Source organism: Castor canadensis, chromosome 5 (genome assembly GCF_047511655.1).
Source record: "Castor canadensis chromosome 5, mCasCan1.hap1v2, whole genome shotgun sequence".
Classification (NCBI taxonomy): domain Eukaryota; kingdom Metazoa; phylum Chordata; class Mammalia; order Rodentia; family Castoridae; genus Castor; species Castor canadensis.
Window position 1 is genome coordinate 50,866,226 of NC_133390.1, and position 14,819 is coordinate 50,881,044.

Genomic DNA, 14,819 nt, shown 5'->3' on the forward strand with positions numbered 1-14,819 from the left:
TTGATAAGTTAAGTACATATTTGTAACTGGCAAATGACAAACATTGTATCTAACAAGAGAGTCATCAATTCAGACTGCATCTAGTATAATGCCAGATTCCATAAATGAAACAGCACATATCCTAGCTATTATATTTATATATATGTACATACATACATATACATAAACACACTAATATTGTAATGACATCAGGAAAAGAGTCAATAAATTTAAATTAAATCTTTATTAAATTAAAGTACATTTTTAAAGCTTCAAACTTCCTTAAATTGGTGGGGTCCATAATCAAATGTACTATATAAGCCTGGTGTCTTAGAGAAAAGTGCACTCTTTTCTTGATTAATGAACTGCTACTATGAACAACAACTGATGTACTTTGCCACACTACAATGATGCCCTCACACTACTACTTTTCAGCATGTGTGAGGCTCTGGGTTTATTGCTAGCATGGTGGTAGGGATAAAAAGAGAAAGATCACTATTTGACCCTTATTTGACTGGCTGAAGCCAAATTACTGTGATTTTCCCCTTAGTCCTTGCTATTATATTTTTTAAAGAAAAGGATTATCACTATATTGTCTAATCTGGCCCCAAACTCTTGGGCTCAAGTGATGTTCCTGCCTCAGCCTCTGCAGTAGTTGAGTCTACAGGTACTTACTAATGTGCCTGGTTTGGTGCTGTATTTTTAAACTGTTCCTACCTCTTTATTAGATATTTCTCTTGACAATTATCAATACATGGCTAGCAATATTTTACACTTTGTGCAAACAAGAGACATACTTAGAAAGGGAAAGAGTACTTCTGTTTGAGTAAAAATATGAACTACATTAGACTTTGTTACACTTGTTGTACTCAGAGGTATCTTGAATATTTTCACTATATAAAGATATGTTCTTTTCACTATGTTCCAGACAGTATAAAACTTACAAGCTTAGGAAAACTTTAAGTTCTTTGTCTTAAACATGGAGAATTCACAGCTTAGAAAAGTTAATGATTTGCACAAACATAAGTACCTCTTCCTAGTGGAAGAACTTGGACCTATTATCTTTTTTTTTTGGGGGGGGGGAAGGGTTATTTTATACCATAATACCATATCCTCAATATTAACTTGCAAAACATTGCAGATAGCTAAGCTCTTCTACAGCTGCTTGATAACATCCACTTTCAACATAACCACCATAAAAAGTGTTCCAATGATCAAACAGTATCTATGATCTAAAAACAAAGGCTAAATACAACTCCTTGAAATTAAGAGTTTATGAAGGAAGAATAAAGAGAAAGGAAGTCTGTTACATAGTACACCCTATAATTGTGAGGAAGTAGAACAGAGAAATTTTTCATCTTCCTTATACAATTTAAATCTCTAAGGATCCTATACAGTATTGTCTGCTTTGTATACTTGATGCCTCACAGAACTGTCCATACAAAATGCTAGATCTGCAGTAGCAGACCAGCTCAAGAGGTGGAGTGTGAAGCCTAGCAAGTGTGAAGCCCTGAATTCAAACCCCAGTACTGCCGTTAAAAAAAAAAAAGTTAGGTCTGAAGTGGAAAGGAGGCGGGGAATAAAGAGCCAGTAAGGAATCTCAAGATCCCTTTTATCTACTTTCACACTGTGTACTACTCAGAAATGAAGCTACAGGAAACTCAACTGTGGTTCTTCATACTTTAGAAAAAATACTTCAATATTAGCAGAGAGAATTTTATTCAAGTTAGGATCATTTTTCCAAATAAATATTCTAGTGTAAATAAAATTTTATTCACTTTTAAAAGATGAAGGAATCTGATACACTACACTGATAACTCATTTTAAGAATTAGTAACTCTTTTAATGGTCCTTTATCATTATTAAATTCTAAAATGTTATTCTTTATGTACCAAAAAAATCTGAAAACTATAGTATTCAAGTCAAGAGAAAATTTGTGGCATATAAGACACATCAAAGAAATGTCAACTTTATTTAGTATCTCTGATTAAATGACTGATAATGGCATAATTTAAGTATGTTTTCAAATGTTAAGTTTCAAAAAATAAATAAATAAAATGTTAAGTTTCTAAGTAAGATTCTTCTCCAAAACAGGGGGACTGAAGTCAACAGAAGATTAATCCTGTACAAGTATTGAAAAGAATAATTTGACCAAAAAAGTACTGCAAATATCAGCAGGAAAAGGGAACATTACTCAGTTAGAATTTTCTTCTGAATAAGTTATCATTCCATGCTTGTATGATTTGTTTTGCTGATAGATTTTGAAGAAAAAGCAAAAAAAAAAAGATAAAGGAAACCTGAAGGATAAATGACACCTTCTAAGTTGAACAAAGAACTAACAGTCTTTCCTAGAAGATAAAATTTTCAAAATTTGACCAAAAACCATTCATAAATATTACATATCAAGCTGCACTAGAACCTGCATCCCTGAAGTGCCAGAGACCTTGAGGGCGTCTGAAGTTATCAGAAGATTCAAGACACTATCTCAGCACATCCATAATAGTGTATCTTCCCTTTAGAAGGCACTTTATTACTATGTGAACAAATCACACAGGAAAAATAAAGAAGTAGAATTAGATAACATATAAAGTATGCAGTGAAGTCCAAGTCCTACTTTACTGATATGAAAAATTAAATTCAGAAGGGTGAAAATGTAAAGAAAAACAGTGTAACACAGGATTAAGAGCAAGAACTTGGGAGTCAAAAAACATAAGCTAAGCGTCTGATTTCACTACCTAATAACTACATATTCTTGGAAAGGTACTTACCGTAATTTCTTCCTTTGAGCAACTGATCACCTCATCTCTAAAATGGGAAGGATAATATCTAACTTATACAGCTAAGATTAAATGAAATAACAGATTTAAAGCAATTAGACAATTCCAAGCACATAAGAGGTATATAGTAATTAGAAATCCACTTTAATTTTCATATTATTGAAGTCTTGCTCATAGTTATAAACTACCCTTTCAAACAGTGCTTAACTGTCAGTTTATTTCTGCAATAGTCACCAAAATAATACTTTTTTTAAAATGTCTATAATTGAACAGTTGGCATTGACTATACTATACTTAGCGCTTTATAACACACAGCAATAGTCCAAGCACCTTCTATCGCCTACAGACAACATATCCAAATTTGGGTACCTTGAGGAAACAAAGAGCTTTGTGTGATAGCCTTTCAGAATACAAATCTATAAAGTGATAACTAAATTCATAATGTCTAAACTGTCTTAATTAGCTGAGTGCCTGCCTAGCAAGCATGAAGCCCTGAGCTCAAGCCCCAGGACCACTCAAAAACAAATTTAAGGAAGGAAAGAGGGAAGGCTGGCCCAGGCTCTGGGACCTTGCCACTGAGACATTTTTTTAAATGTATAGGTTAAGAAAGAATGAATAAATGTATTTATACAATTTAGTGAAACTTTAAGTACCAGGAAGTGACACTTGTAATGGAATGAGTATATATCATATCTTACATTTCTCTACAATTTCTGGGGTCAATTGATGAAGTGGGAGAAACAAAGTTTATTTTCTCAAAAGTCTTACATATGTGTCCTAATAATCTCCTTCTTGCCATACTGACCAAGACTTATAATTTCTCTCAGGAAAACAGATGTGAAACACATAGGGGATAAAACCTATAGTAAAATGTTAAAACTTCCTTTCAAAAGAGAACAACTAGGCTATTTGTGCCTTTTTTTTTTTTTTTAGATAAACATGCATTCACACACTTGATCCTTTTTTTTTTTTTTTGGGTGGTACTGGGGTTTGAATCAGAGCCCAGAGCCTTGCACTTGCTAAGCAGGCACTCTACCACTTGAGTGATGCCACCAGCCATTTATGCCTTAGCTATTTTTTGAATAAGGTCTTGCATTCATGTCTGGGTCAGCCCAGACCATAATCCTCCTATTTATGCCTCCCACATAGATGGAATGACAGGCGCAAACCACCACACCCAGTTTTTATTCATCGAGATGGGGATCTCTCAAATTTTTTGCTTGGATTGACCTCAAACTACAATACTCCCTATCTCTACCTGTCAAGTAGCTAGGATTCTAGGATTACAGGTATGAACCATTGCACTTGGCCTACTTAATCCTTTTTTCCAATTCTTTTTTTTTTCTTTTTTCCAATTCTTAACAAGATTGATTTGAACCACGTATTTTCTATTTTTCTTCTCAATCTATCTAGAAATCAAAAGGTCAAAAGTTCACTACCTTTAGATCCCATAATGCAAATAAAATGCCTAACAAAATGCTACTTCTGTGACTGAATGTGAATGAGTAATTTTGGTTTACTCAACAGTTAAACTTTAAGACAACATTTAAAGATAAAATTAAAAAGGAAAAGTACATTTTCTCCCTTTTTATCTTTCTGAAATAAGTGATTCCTGGTGAAGTAAAAATGAAGATAAGACAAAGGCCTCATGGTAAACTTAAGCAAAGATTGAAAAAGACACACGTCTCCTATTTCAAACAGCAAGTGTCAGATAGAACACATTTATCCAAAGTCACATCCAAAAGAGTCCTCCTATTTCCTTGAGACCTGCAATCTCTTTTCCTGACTGTCAGCAAAATTACAGAGCATATAATTTTTTCTGATGGAGGAAAATATATATCAGTCAGAGTCTGAAGGTGTACCTCTGGTCAGAAGAAACTGCTTTCTTTTATTCAGCAAACACTTATTATTTAGTAGTTGCCAAGTAGTCTAGAAACAAAGGAAAAATAAAAAATAAAATGTAGTCCCCACCTTCATGAAGTTTACTGTCAGGGAAGCAAAGAAACTAAAAATCACAATATAGTATGATGAATGCTATGATACATGAACAGACTGTTATGGATGACAAAGGGATGAAATGTTTACATGTAAGGCAGAATCAGGGAAGGCCCCAAAGAAGATGAGGTAGGAGCTAAAAGTCAAACCAACAGAAATCAATAAAAAAGAAAAGACTGCTTCTAAGAAAAGAGAAAAAGAATATATAAAGCAATACTGTATATTCAGGGAGCTACCAACAAATCTCTAAGTCTGAAGTACAGTGCAAAAGCAGAGGAGGGGACAGACAGAAGGCCAGATAGAGACAGGCAAAGAGGAAACCACTGAGAGCCTTATGTGCTAAGTAAGCGAAGGAGTTTGAACTTTATGATGAAGGTTGCATGAAGCCACAGAAAGATGTTAAACTAGTGAGTGACAAGATCCGACTTTTAGAATGAATACTTTTAAACAAAAATATCTGGAATGAGCCAAGAAGAAAAGGACTATGCATAGGAAACCCAATCAAGATACTACCATCATAATAAAGGCAAAAAAATTATTAGGGCTTAGACTGCCGTACTGGCAAAAAATTAAAAAATATTTCAAGATCTAGAAATAAAAATAACTAGGTATGGCAAATGGTGGAATATAAAGGGTAAAGAAAAACAACAGTAAAGGACAATTCCCACGTCTAATTTACAGAACTGAATATATGGGGAAATCATTCGACAGTGAGGGGATATAAAAATAACAAGCTTGAGAACAAAGATTATATTCTCACTTTGGAACAAACTGAGTTTATAAGACACCTGGAACTCTGGAAAGAGGTCTGGATTAGCTGGACTCTAGTAACTACACAGAGAAAGAAAAAAATTAAAATCTTACTAGAACTCTTTATATTTAAATCTCATGAATACCTAATTTAGGTGCTAATAATTATTGGTGAGGAAAAACCTATTCTTCAGAGAGAATGGAAGACCATACTGTTCTAATCGGGAAAAGGATAATCATGGGATGAGAGAAATGATAAGGAGGTTATTATGTAGAGGAGAGTTAAAGATACCTTTCAAATAAGTCAAGGTATCTCTAAAGTAATTCTTTTCACTAGCCCCTTTATCTAGATGTCAGGACAGTTAGAGATTAGCTTTCCCACAGCATAGAGAAAGACTGCTAGAATCCAGGAGAAGAGCAAGCTGCTTCATAAATTATTGATACGATGCTGTCTGACTCCAAGATTCACAGTGTTTTAGAACATTTATATCAAATATGATATAACAGGAAAGTCTCTGTATTTATTTTATTTTATTTTTTTGGTGGTACTGGGGGTTAAAGTCAGGTCCTTGCACTTCAAGCACTCTATCCTTGAGCTATGCTCGCCCCCCCACTCCCAGTCCTTTTGTTTTTACTTTGAGATAGGGTCACACTAACTTTACCTGGGTGGCCTCATACTGGTGATCCTCCTGCTTCCACCTCCTAAGTAGCTGGGATTACAGGCATGCCAACACCCTTGGCTCATTAAACTTTTTATGATTATTTTTTAAAGTAGTGTCCTTTTTAAAAATGAATGTATAATATATTATGCTTACGTATTTTGATAAAGTTTTACTTTTATTTAAAAAAATAACTGTTAAAAGTTAGCAGTTTTTATTTGGGTCTTGGCTTAAACCACTTACCTATTGTGCAGTTTACAGACCTTATTATCAAAGCACTGTCTAGCTAATGGAAGGTTATTCTAATTGAAAACAAACTACTTTAATAGCTAAAACTGTAAATGGAGATATATAAAAGTATTATATTCTATATCACAAATTCCTAGAGCTAATTCCTAGTTTTTGGTCTTAAAAAAAAAAAGACAAAATAAAATTGGTCTTCTTTTCATCAAACTTAAACTAAATATTTGCTATTTAAAGCTGGGAAGCAATAACTTATCATCTCCTTTTTTTTTATGTAAAAAATGCACATAAAATATAAAACAGCTCACAAAAGTAGTGAGGACCCAGGTTAAATAATGTTTAAAAGGTACATTAAAGATGCAGAAAATAAAAATATATGTTCAACCAAACATGAATACACATATATACTTATATGTATATATGTACATGTATCTTCATTTTATATAAGTAATTCTTAAAAAGAAGTATACATGAATTAAATTATTAATAAGTTAAATGTAGTAAGGATGCTTGCTTTTAAATATAATTCCATCTCAATCCACTTAAGGACCATCATCTAACTTTATAAATAAAGACTGGAAGCTTTAGGTGAAGGCGGTAAATATGATCAAAATACTTTAATCATTCTTTGATATATGACCCTCATGTATCAAAACAGAATAACGAAACACATTATAAATTGTCCAAAATGGGAGAACAGGGGACAAGAGAGGGTAATAGAGGGGGTAAATTTGATCAAAGTATATTATATACATGTATAGAAATATCACAATGAAACCCCTTTGTATAATTAATATACACTAATAAAAGAGAGGAAAAGAATAAAGAAAAACAAGATCTACCTAGCTTTACTATGGAGAAAGAAAAAAGATTGAAAGCTTTAAGATTTGCTTTATAGAGGAACACCTCTGTGTATGCATAGCTTCTTCAAGATCATTTCCAACAATATTATTTTTAAGGATACTGGATTCAAATGTGGTAAGTTGAACAAAATCAATACTGAACAACATACCTTTCAGATAAATTAAGGCTTTGGTGAAGAGGTTCTAATTTTTGACATGTCTCTATGCTGTCAACAGATGTCGAAGGCAATGAGTCTGATTGCACCTTGTTGGCATCACATAAATTAGCATCATTTCTAGGTAGGGTCTTTCTGAATTTTCGTCCTAAATCCGTCCATAGAACATTCGTCAACATAACTTTGAGATGCCTGTTATACACATAAATAATTAATACATATGGTACTAAACATTATATAAAATATGAATTTATTAAAACTCTAACAAATTAATATCTCCAGGAATTCTAAAATTCGGTTCTTCAACAAATTCATTATGGTAGTAAATATCATAAGTAAAAAAAAAAAAAGCCTAATCTTTCTTAAATATACAGTAAAAAATAAAGCCAATTCACTTAAGTTGGGATTTTCCTCAGAATTGTGCCACACATATGTAAAGCTGTTGTATCCCTGGCAACCCATCCATGCTTATTCACACTGTTAGGAGGAGGACAATATTCATCTATAGACCTCATCATAGATGTAACCACTTTCTGCACTAAAAATGTGCTTTTGTTTTAGCATGCAGTCATTCAGGAAACATCATTAAAACTAGTGGGAATAGTACATCATTCACAGTCTTATTTTACCTTATTCTTAAAATAGGTAAATTTAAAACATTTACTACACCAACCTCAAAGGGAATGCCTCTTCATATTTTGCCCATTTGTTCACTTGGTACATTTTTTTGCTAACAATGTTTGAAAAACTATATATATTTCTGGAACCATGGTTTTTGGATGGCAATACCAAGTGGATTTCAAACAATGTCAAATGAAGACTGGCTGAAATAACTGGAAATATTTAATTGTCTATTTTATTCCATGGTAAGCAGTTTTAGGCTCTTTTGGTTTGTTTAGCAAACATAAAAATACTAAGAAACAGCAAAATGCTCACGTATGCTCAAGATAAAACAGCTCTCAAAAACTCACTTGGATGCAGAGTAGTGCTCATTCACACACACACATGCACAGGGTTGAGGTGCAATGGCCGGTATGAGGTCAAAGGGGCAACTGCTGCCCACAATATGCACTGCAGGTGCCCATGAGCTCTACTTCCACATCAGCAAGATGGAGAAATGTTGCTTCTTTCAGGAACTCTCCAACAAGAGGTTTATCAACAATACTGAACTCACATGTGGGACAAGCAGAACGTGGTTTCCCAGCCCTCAACCCCTGGCCTGGGCATACACGTGTAGGTGAATGACCCCACAGCAAGATGATATTATCCCCACAAGCTCCAAGGACCACTTCACATTCACCTCCCACATGCCCTGGTGAACATCACATCTGCCTGCACTCCAATTCCACTAGAATGGCTCTCCTTGCTGGTAGCAAATCTCATGTACACCTAGACATTCTGATTGGGAAGCAATCAGAACTAACCCTGAGATTGCTGCTAAGAACAAGGTGAAAGAGCTGCATCTCTGTGTCTGCCAGTTACCTGATCAACTGGAAAGATCCAGAAGAAGCAGGATTACCAGAGGTATAGTGAAGAGGCTTCTATCTGACCAGTAAGAGCACCAACCAGAGCGTCCTGTGATGGTCCATCACTTAGAAAGTCACCCTCATCCTTACTGGCATCTGGAATATTCATTACCTCAAGAGATTCTTTGAGGCCAAGAAGCTAAGTGAAGTGCCCTCTGTATATAACCTTTCCTTTTCACCTAATTTACTTCATACTGTCTTCTACCTAATCCCTTATCCATCTAGATTTTGAGAGTGGGAATAAGAACAAATATGTCACCTTGGTATCATAACATCAAACCACTCAGATCAGCTACTTGTAAACCCTGGTTCTCAGGAACACAGGACATTGGTTCAAGCTTTCCAAATCTCTCAGAATTTGGGAAGAGCTGGCATTAACTCAAAACTAAGTCTTGTTTTTTGGACCCCAGTTACTCTCCACTATGTCTTTTAAGAAATGAGCAGATGACCTGTTTCTCTTCCACTCTCTGGTCAGTGCTGAGTTCCCTTAATGACTTTGAGAAAATAAATAAGGAGCAAGTTTTGGCCCCCAGAATTGAGATGTTTTTCTAGGTATTAGAACTATTTATTGATAAAATATGCATTTTTCTTTCTAGTTGAAGCATTACCGCCTATTTAACTAGCTGCCCGTAACTAACAGAGAGCCATTCCTTGTGCATCTTATTTGGTCACACATTTTTAAACAACTACTGTGACAGCTCTCAGGATTTCAGCAGTCTGTGTTACAACTGCTCTAAAGACCAGGTCAGAAGACAAGCACAGGATTTTTTGTCTGTTTGTGCTACTGGGTTTTGAAATCAGAACTTCACAATTGCTAGACAGGTGTTTATCATTTGATCCATGTCTCCAGCCCTTTTTACTACGATGATATGATGTGAGATAGGGTCTCACATTTTTGGACCTCATCCTCCTATTTTACACTTCCACCACAGATGTAATGACAAGTACATGCCACCCTGCAGCTCCCTCAGAGTAAGCAGTAAGACTGTCAGTGCTAGGACAGGGCAGTATATTCCTTCCTCCCTCTTCCCTTTCATTTAAGCTGGGGAAAATGTTTTCTTTAAGGGAATCAAATTTGGCTCTTGATAGAGACTTTTCCAATGAAATAAAACATATTACAGTTTTAAAAAAAACCTCTGTTTGCAGTAGCTACCTCAGGATATAATCCCCAGGCTACCTAGAAGGAGGGTACGTGTACTACAAAAACTACCATGAAATACACTGATACTCCAAACATGTTGAATTAGACAAAAATAAGCTTAGGGTATAAGGAATAAAAACATGAGTGATATCTCTACAAATTAGTACCCAACAAATACTTATTGAACACCTAGCAAAACAACTGTTCTAACAGAATCTGGAGACTCAGAAACAAACAAGATGGAGTTCTTGCTTTTATGGACCTTATACTCCAGAGAACTCAATTCATTACTGAGTTCTAACTGTGATTGATAAGTGATATAAACAAGATGCTGTACTTGTTCTGAACCAGGTCAGAAGTTTTGCTGAAAAGTGTTACTTGTAAGCTAAAGTGTTACAGAAGACTAGTCACTCTCCAATGGAAACAGGTGGAAAATGTAGAAAAGACTAAAAACAGGGAGAAAACACAAATGCTCTGATATGAGTAATGTTTCTTCAAAGAAATTAAATGATTGCCTAGCTCAAGTGCTTAGTGTGAAAGGAAATGTGTACAAGAAAAGAATGTGCAGTTAGGCAGGACATAGTGGACTACATCAAGAATTTGAGACAGTATCTGATCTCTGAGCTTCAGTACAATATCTGCTAGATAGAAACAGCAATTTTTAATCACTGTGGACTGTTGTAGGGAGTGTTAGGTTGAATAAATAATCCAATCACCTGATTAAAAAAAAACAAAATAACAAGTATTACAGAGGATACAGAGAAGGTAAAACCCATCTGTTGGTAAAAATGTAAATGGCATAGGAAACGGTACAGAAATTCCTCAAAAATTTAAAAATAGAATTACCATATGATCCTACTACACACTGCTGGCTAGACAACCAAGAGGACTGACGATAAGGTCTCAAGGAGATAGTTGTATACCCATGTTTATAGACATATTACTCACAATAGCTAAATGCTAAATCATGGAAGCAACCCAAGTATCCACCATTGGATGAATGGATAGGCAAAATGTGCTATATACATATAATGGAAAATTATTTGCCTTCAAATGAAAGGAAATTCTGACATGTATTACAACATGGATGAATCTTGAGGACATGGTGCTAAGGGAAATAAGTCAGTAAATAAAAAGACAAATATTGAATGACTTCACAAGTGTGGTACCTACGGTAGTCAAAATCATTAAGAGGTAGACAGTAGAATGGTGGTTGCCAGGGACTTGGTAAGGGAGAAAATGGAAGTTACTGTTTCAGGGGTATAGTTTCAGTTTCATAAGATGGAAAAAGCTATGGTAGTAAAGGGTGTACAGCTTTATGAATGTATTTAATGACACTGAACTGCATAATTAAAACTGATTAAAATAGTAAATTTATCATAAAAAACTGGAAGAAGACTTAAAAAGAATATAGTGCATCTATCAAAAATAATAAAAATTTATATTTACAATTGATACATTCTCATCTATGTGCATTTTACATCACTAAAGTTGATTTCACAAAGGACTCAATAGAAAGCCCAAATAGACCAAACCAAAAAAGCAATATAAAACAAAGTAAAATTTATTCATTCAATTTATGTGTTACTAAAGAACCAGTCAATTTTTTCAAAATAATAAAGAATGAATGATATGGCTCAATGGCAGAGTACTTGTCTAGCATGCATGAGGGTCTGGATTTAATCCACATCACCCTGAGGGGGTGGGGGGAGAGAAAGGAAAGAAGGAAGAAAAAAGGGAAGGAAGTAAGGGAGGGAGGGAGGTAGAAATTGCAGTACTCAGGAGGCTGAGGCAGGATGATTACAAGTTCGAGTCCAGCCTGGGCTATGCAGCAAGATCCTGTCCTTAAAAAGATAAAATTAAATAAATAAATGAAAAAACCACAAAGTCATTAGGATGTAAATAAATAAGCAAAATAAAATAAAACAAACTCATTAGAATGGATCCTAATTCATAGGAATGTCAGCATTCCAATGAAAAGGGAAAACTTGACCACAATGTGACAAAATACAAAGAGAACATCATGTCTACATTAATGATTGAAGTGATACATGTATAAACCAAGGAATGTCCAAAGAGGATAGAACAGATTCCTCTCTAGTGCCTCAGAGACAGCATGGTCCTGATGATAGCTTCATTCACATTAAACAATCCAATTAAACAGCAGATTTTGTCAAGCTATATTTTTAAAAAATCAAGATCCAACTATATGATCAGTATTAAGAGATATAACTTGGATTTTAAAAAATAAAAAGGAGCCAGGTCCCTGGAATTACATCTGTAATCCCAGTCACCTGGGAGGTTGAAATCAGGATAACTGTGGTTCAAGGCCACCCTGGGCAAACAGTTTGAAAGACCCCATCTCCAAAAAAAACCAGAGCAAAAATAAACTGGAGGTGTAGCTCAAGTGCTCTGTAAGCATGAAGTCCTGAGTTCAAATCCCAATCCTGTCCAAAAAGAAAAAAAAAGATACACTATGTAAACAGTAACCGTAAGAGAGATGTAGGGGTGATGCCAATTTCAGACAAAAGTAGGCCTTAAAGACAAAAAAGTACAGACCATGAAGGACACTTCACTGCTAAAAGAATTAATTCATCAGGAAGATATACCAATTGTATATATACATGTACCTAACAACCAGTCCACAAAAGACTTTTAGCAAAAACTAAGCAGAAAGGAGATATTGACAATAAGAGTTGGAGAATTCAATATCCCACTCTCACTAATAAATAAAATAATTAAAAAATTATTATTATTAGTGCTTAAATAGCACTACCACCAATTTACAGATCCAGCAGACATCTATAGAACACTCCACTAAATAGTAACACAATATACATTATTCCAAGACCAACCATATGCTAGGCCACAAAAAAACTTCAATGTATTTATTAAAAGTAAAACATATGAAATATGTCAGACCACAATTCAATTAAATTAAAAATTAACAACAGAAAGAAAATTTCCAGCACTGCCTATATATAAAAGTTAAATAATACACACTTAACAAACAGATCAAAAGAGAAATCATAACAGAAAATAGAAAACACTTTCGAGATCAATGAAAACAAAAACTCAATATTCCACAATTTTTTAAAGGCAGCTAAAGCAGTGCTTAAAAGAAAACTTAAAACTGTAACTATTAGAAAAGCTCTCAAATCAATCTACCTTAAGAAACTAAAAAAAGAAGAGCAAACTATATCTCAAACAAAGAAACAGAAAATAATAAAGATTCCATATTAGAAACAAATTAAATAGAATGTAGAAAAGCAATGAAATTATGAGTTGGTTCTTCACAAAGTTCAACAAAGATCAAGTTGACAAATCTTTAGGTAAAGGAATTAAGAAAAAAGAGAAGAGTTGGGCATTATGGTTCACACCGGTAATCTCAGCACTCAGGAGGCTGAGGCATGAGGATTATGAGTTCAAGGCCAGCCTAGGCTACTAGTGAGACTCTGTCTCAAAAAAGTAAAAAAACAGAAAATAAATTTTTAAAAAAATAAAGAACACTCAATTTACTAAAATCAGGAATTATAGGGAGTCATCACAAATAATGTAACAGAAATTGAAATGATTATTAGAGAGTATCATAAACAAACAGTAGGCCAAAAAATTATATGACTTACATAAATAGCACTCAGGTGACAAAGCTACCAAAACTGACTCACAAAAAATAGAAATTATGAAAAGATTATAACATGTAAAAAATCTAAATTCATAATTTTAAGATTTCTCACAAAAAACCACCCAAAATCAGATAGCTTCCCTGCTAACTTCTACTAAACACTTAAAGAATTAAAAATCTCCAAAAAACTTCTTCATTCTACAAAGTTAACATTAGCTTGATATCAAGGCAAGAAAAAGACAACACTCATAAACATGAATTTTCTTCTTCAATCATAAACATCCTCAACAAAATCCAAGCAAACTGAATCTTACAATATATAAAAAGGATTATAAATGAGAATCAAATGGGATTAGCCTAGAAATGCAAAGTTGATTTAATAGCGAAAAGTCAGTTTATGCAAGATAATATTAATAAAAGATCCAAATTACATGAGATGGATGAAGAAAAAACATTTAACAGAAATCCAACACACATTGATGATTAAAACCCTCCAACAAATTATGACCAGAACTTCTTAAACGTGATAAAGGGCATCTATGAAAACCCCCCAGCAAATATCATAGTCTATTGCAAAAGACAGAATAATTTTGTTTTTGTTTCTTTGAGAACAAAACAAAAATGTCTTCTTACTCTCATCACTTCTATTTCACTGTACTGGACATTCTACCTAAGACAATTAAGTAAGGAAAAACCTCAAAGGCATCCAGTTAGAAAGGAAAGAGTAAAACTGTCTTCATTGCCAATGTATGATCTCATACATACAAAATTCCAAGGAATTTGCTTAAAAGCAACTAGAACTAAGTAATGAAATAAGTCACAGCATACAAGCCCAACATGCATAAATCAATTCTATTCCCATACAATAGCAATGAACAGTCTGAAAATAGACAATTCCATTCACAATAGCATCCAAAAAATAAAGTATTGATGGATATATTTAATTTTTCTGAAAACTACAAAACACTGTTGGAAGAAATATAGAGGTCTTAAAAATAAGAAGACATGCCATGTTCACAGATCTGAAGTCTTAGTGTATGAAAAGGGTAATACTCCCTAATTTGGTCTACAAATTCAATCTAATCTTTATTGAAATTTTTGTTGGT

At 34.0% G+C, this 14,819-nt stretch overlaps 1 protein-coding gene and 1 pseudogene across 7 annotated transcripts in view; one reads left to right on the forward strand and one right to left on the reverse strand.

The window, feature by feature from the left end:
* Positions 1–14,819, reverse strand: part of Senp7 (SUMO specific peptidase 7) — a 118,446-nt gene that overhangs the window by 65,238 nt on the left and 38,389 nt on the right. For 3 of the 7 annotated variants that reach the window (XM_074073019.1, XM_074073018.1, XM_020175472.2), the window contains one exon: positions 7,416–7,613. The exons of the other annotated variants lie outside the window; for them this stretch is intronic. In XM_074073019.1, the coding sequence (XP_073929120.1) occupies positions 7,416–7,613 (198 nt within the window). The remainder of the gene's footprint in view (positions 1–7,415; positions 7,614–14,819) is intronic. 7 annotated transcript variants of the gene reach the window in all.
* Positions 8,581–9,179, forward strand: LOC109693871 (transmembrane emp24 domain-containing protein 4 pseudogene; annotated as a pseudogene).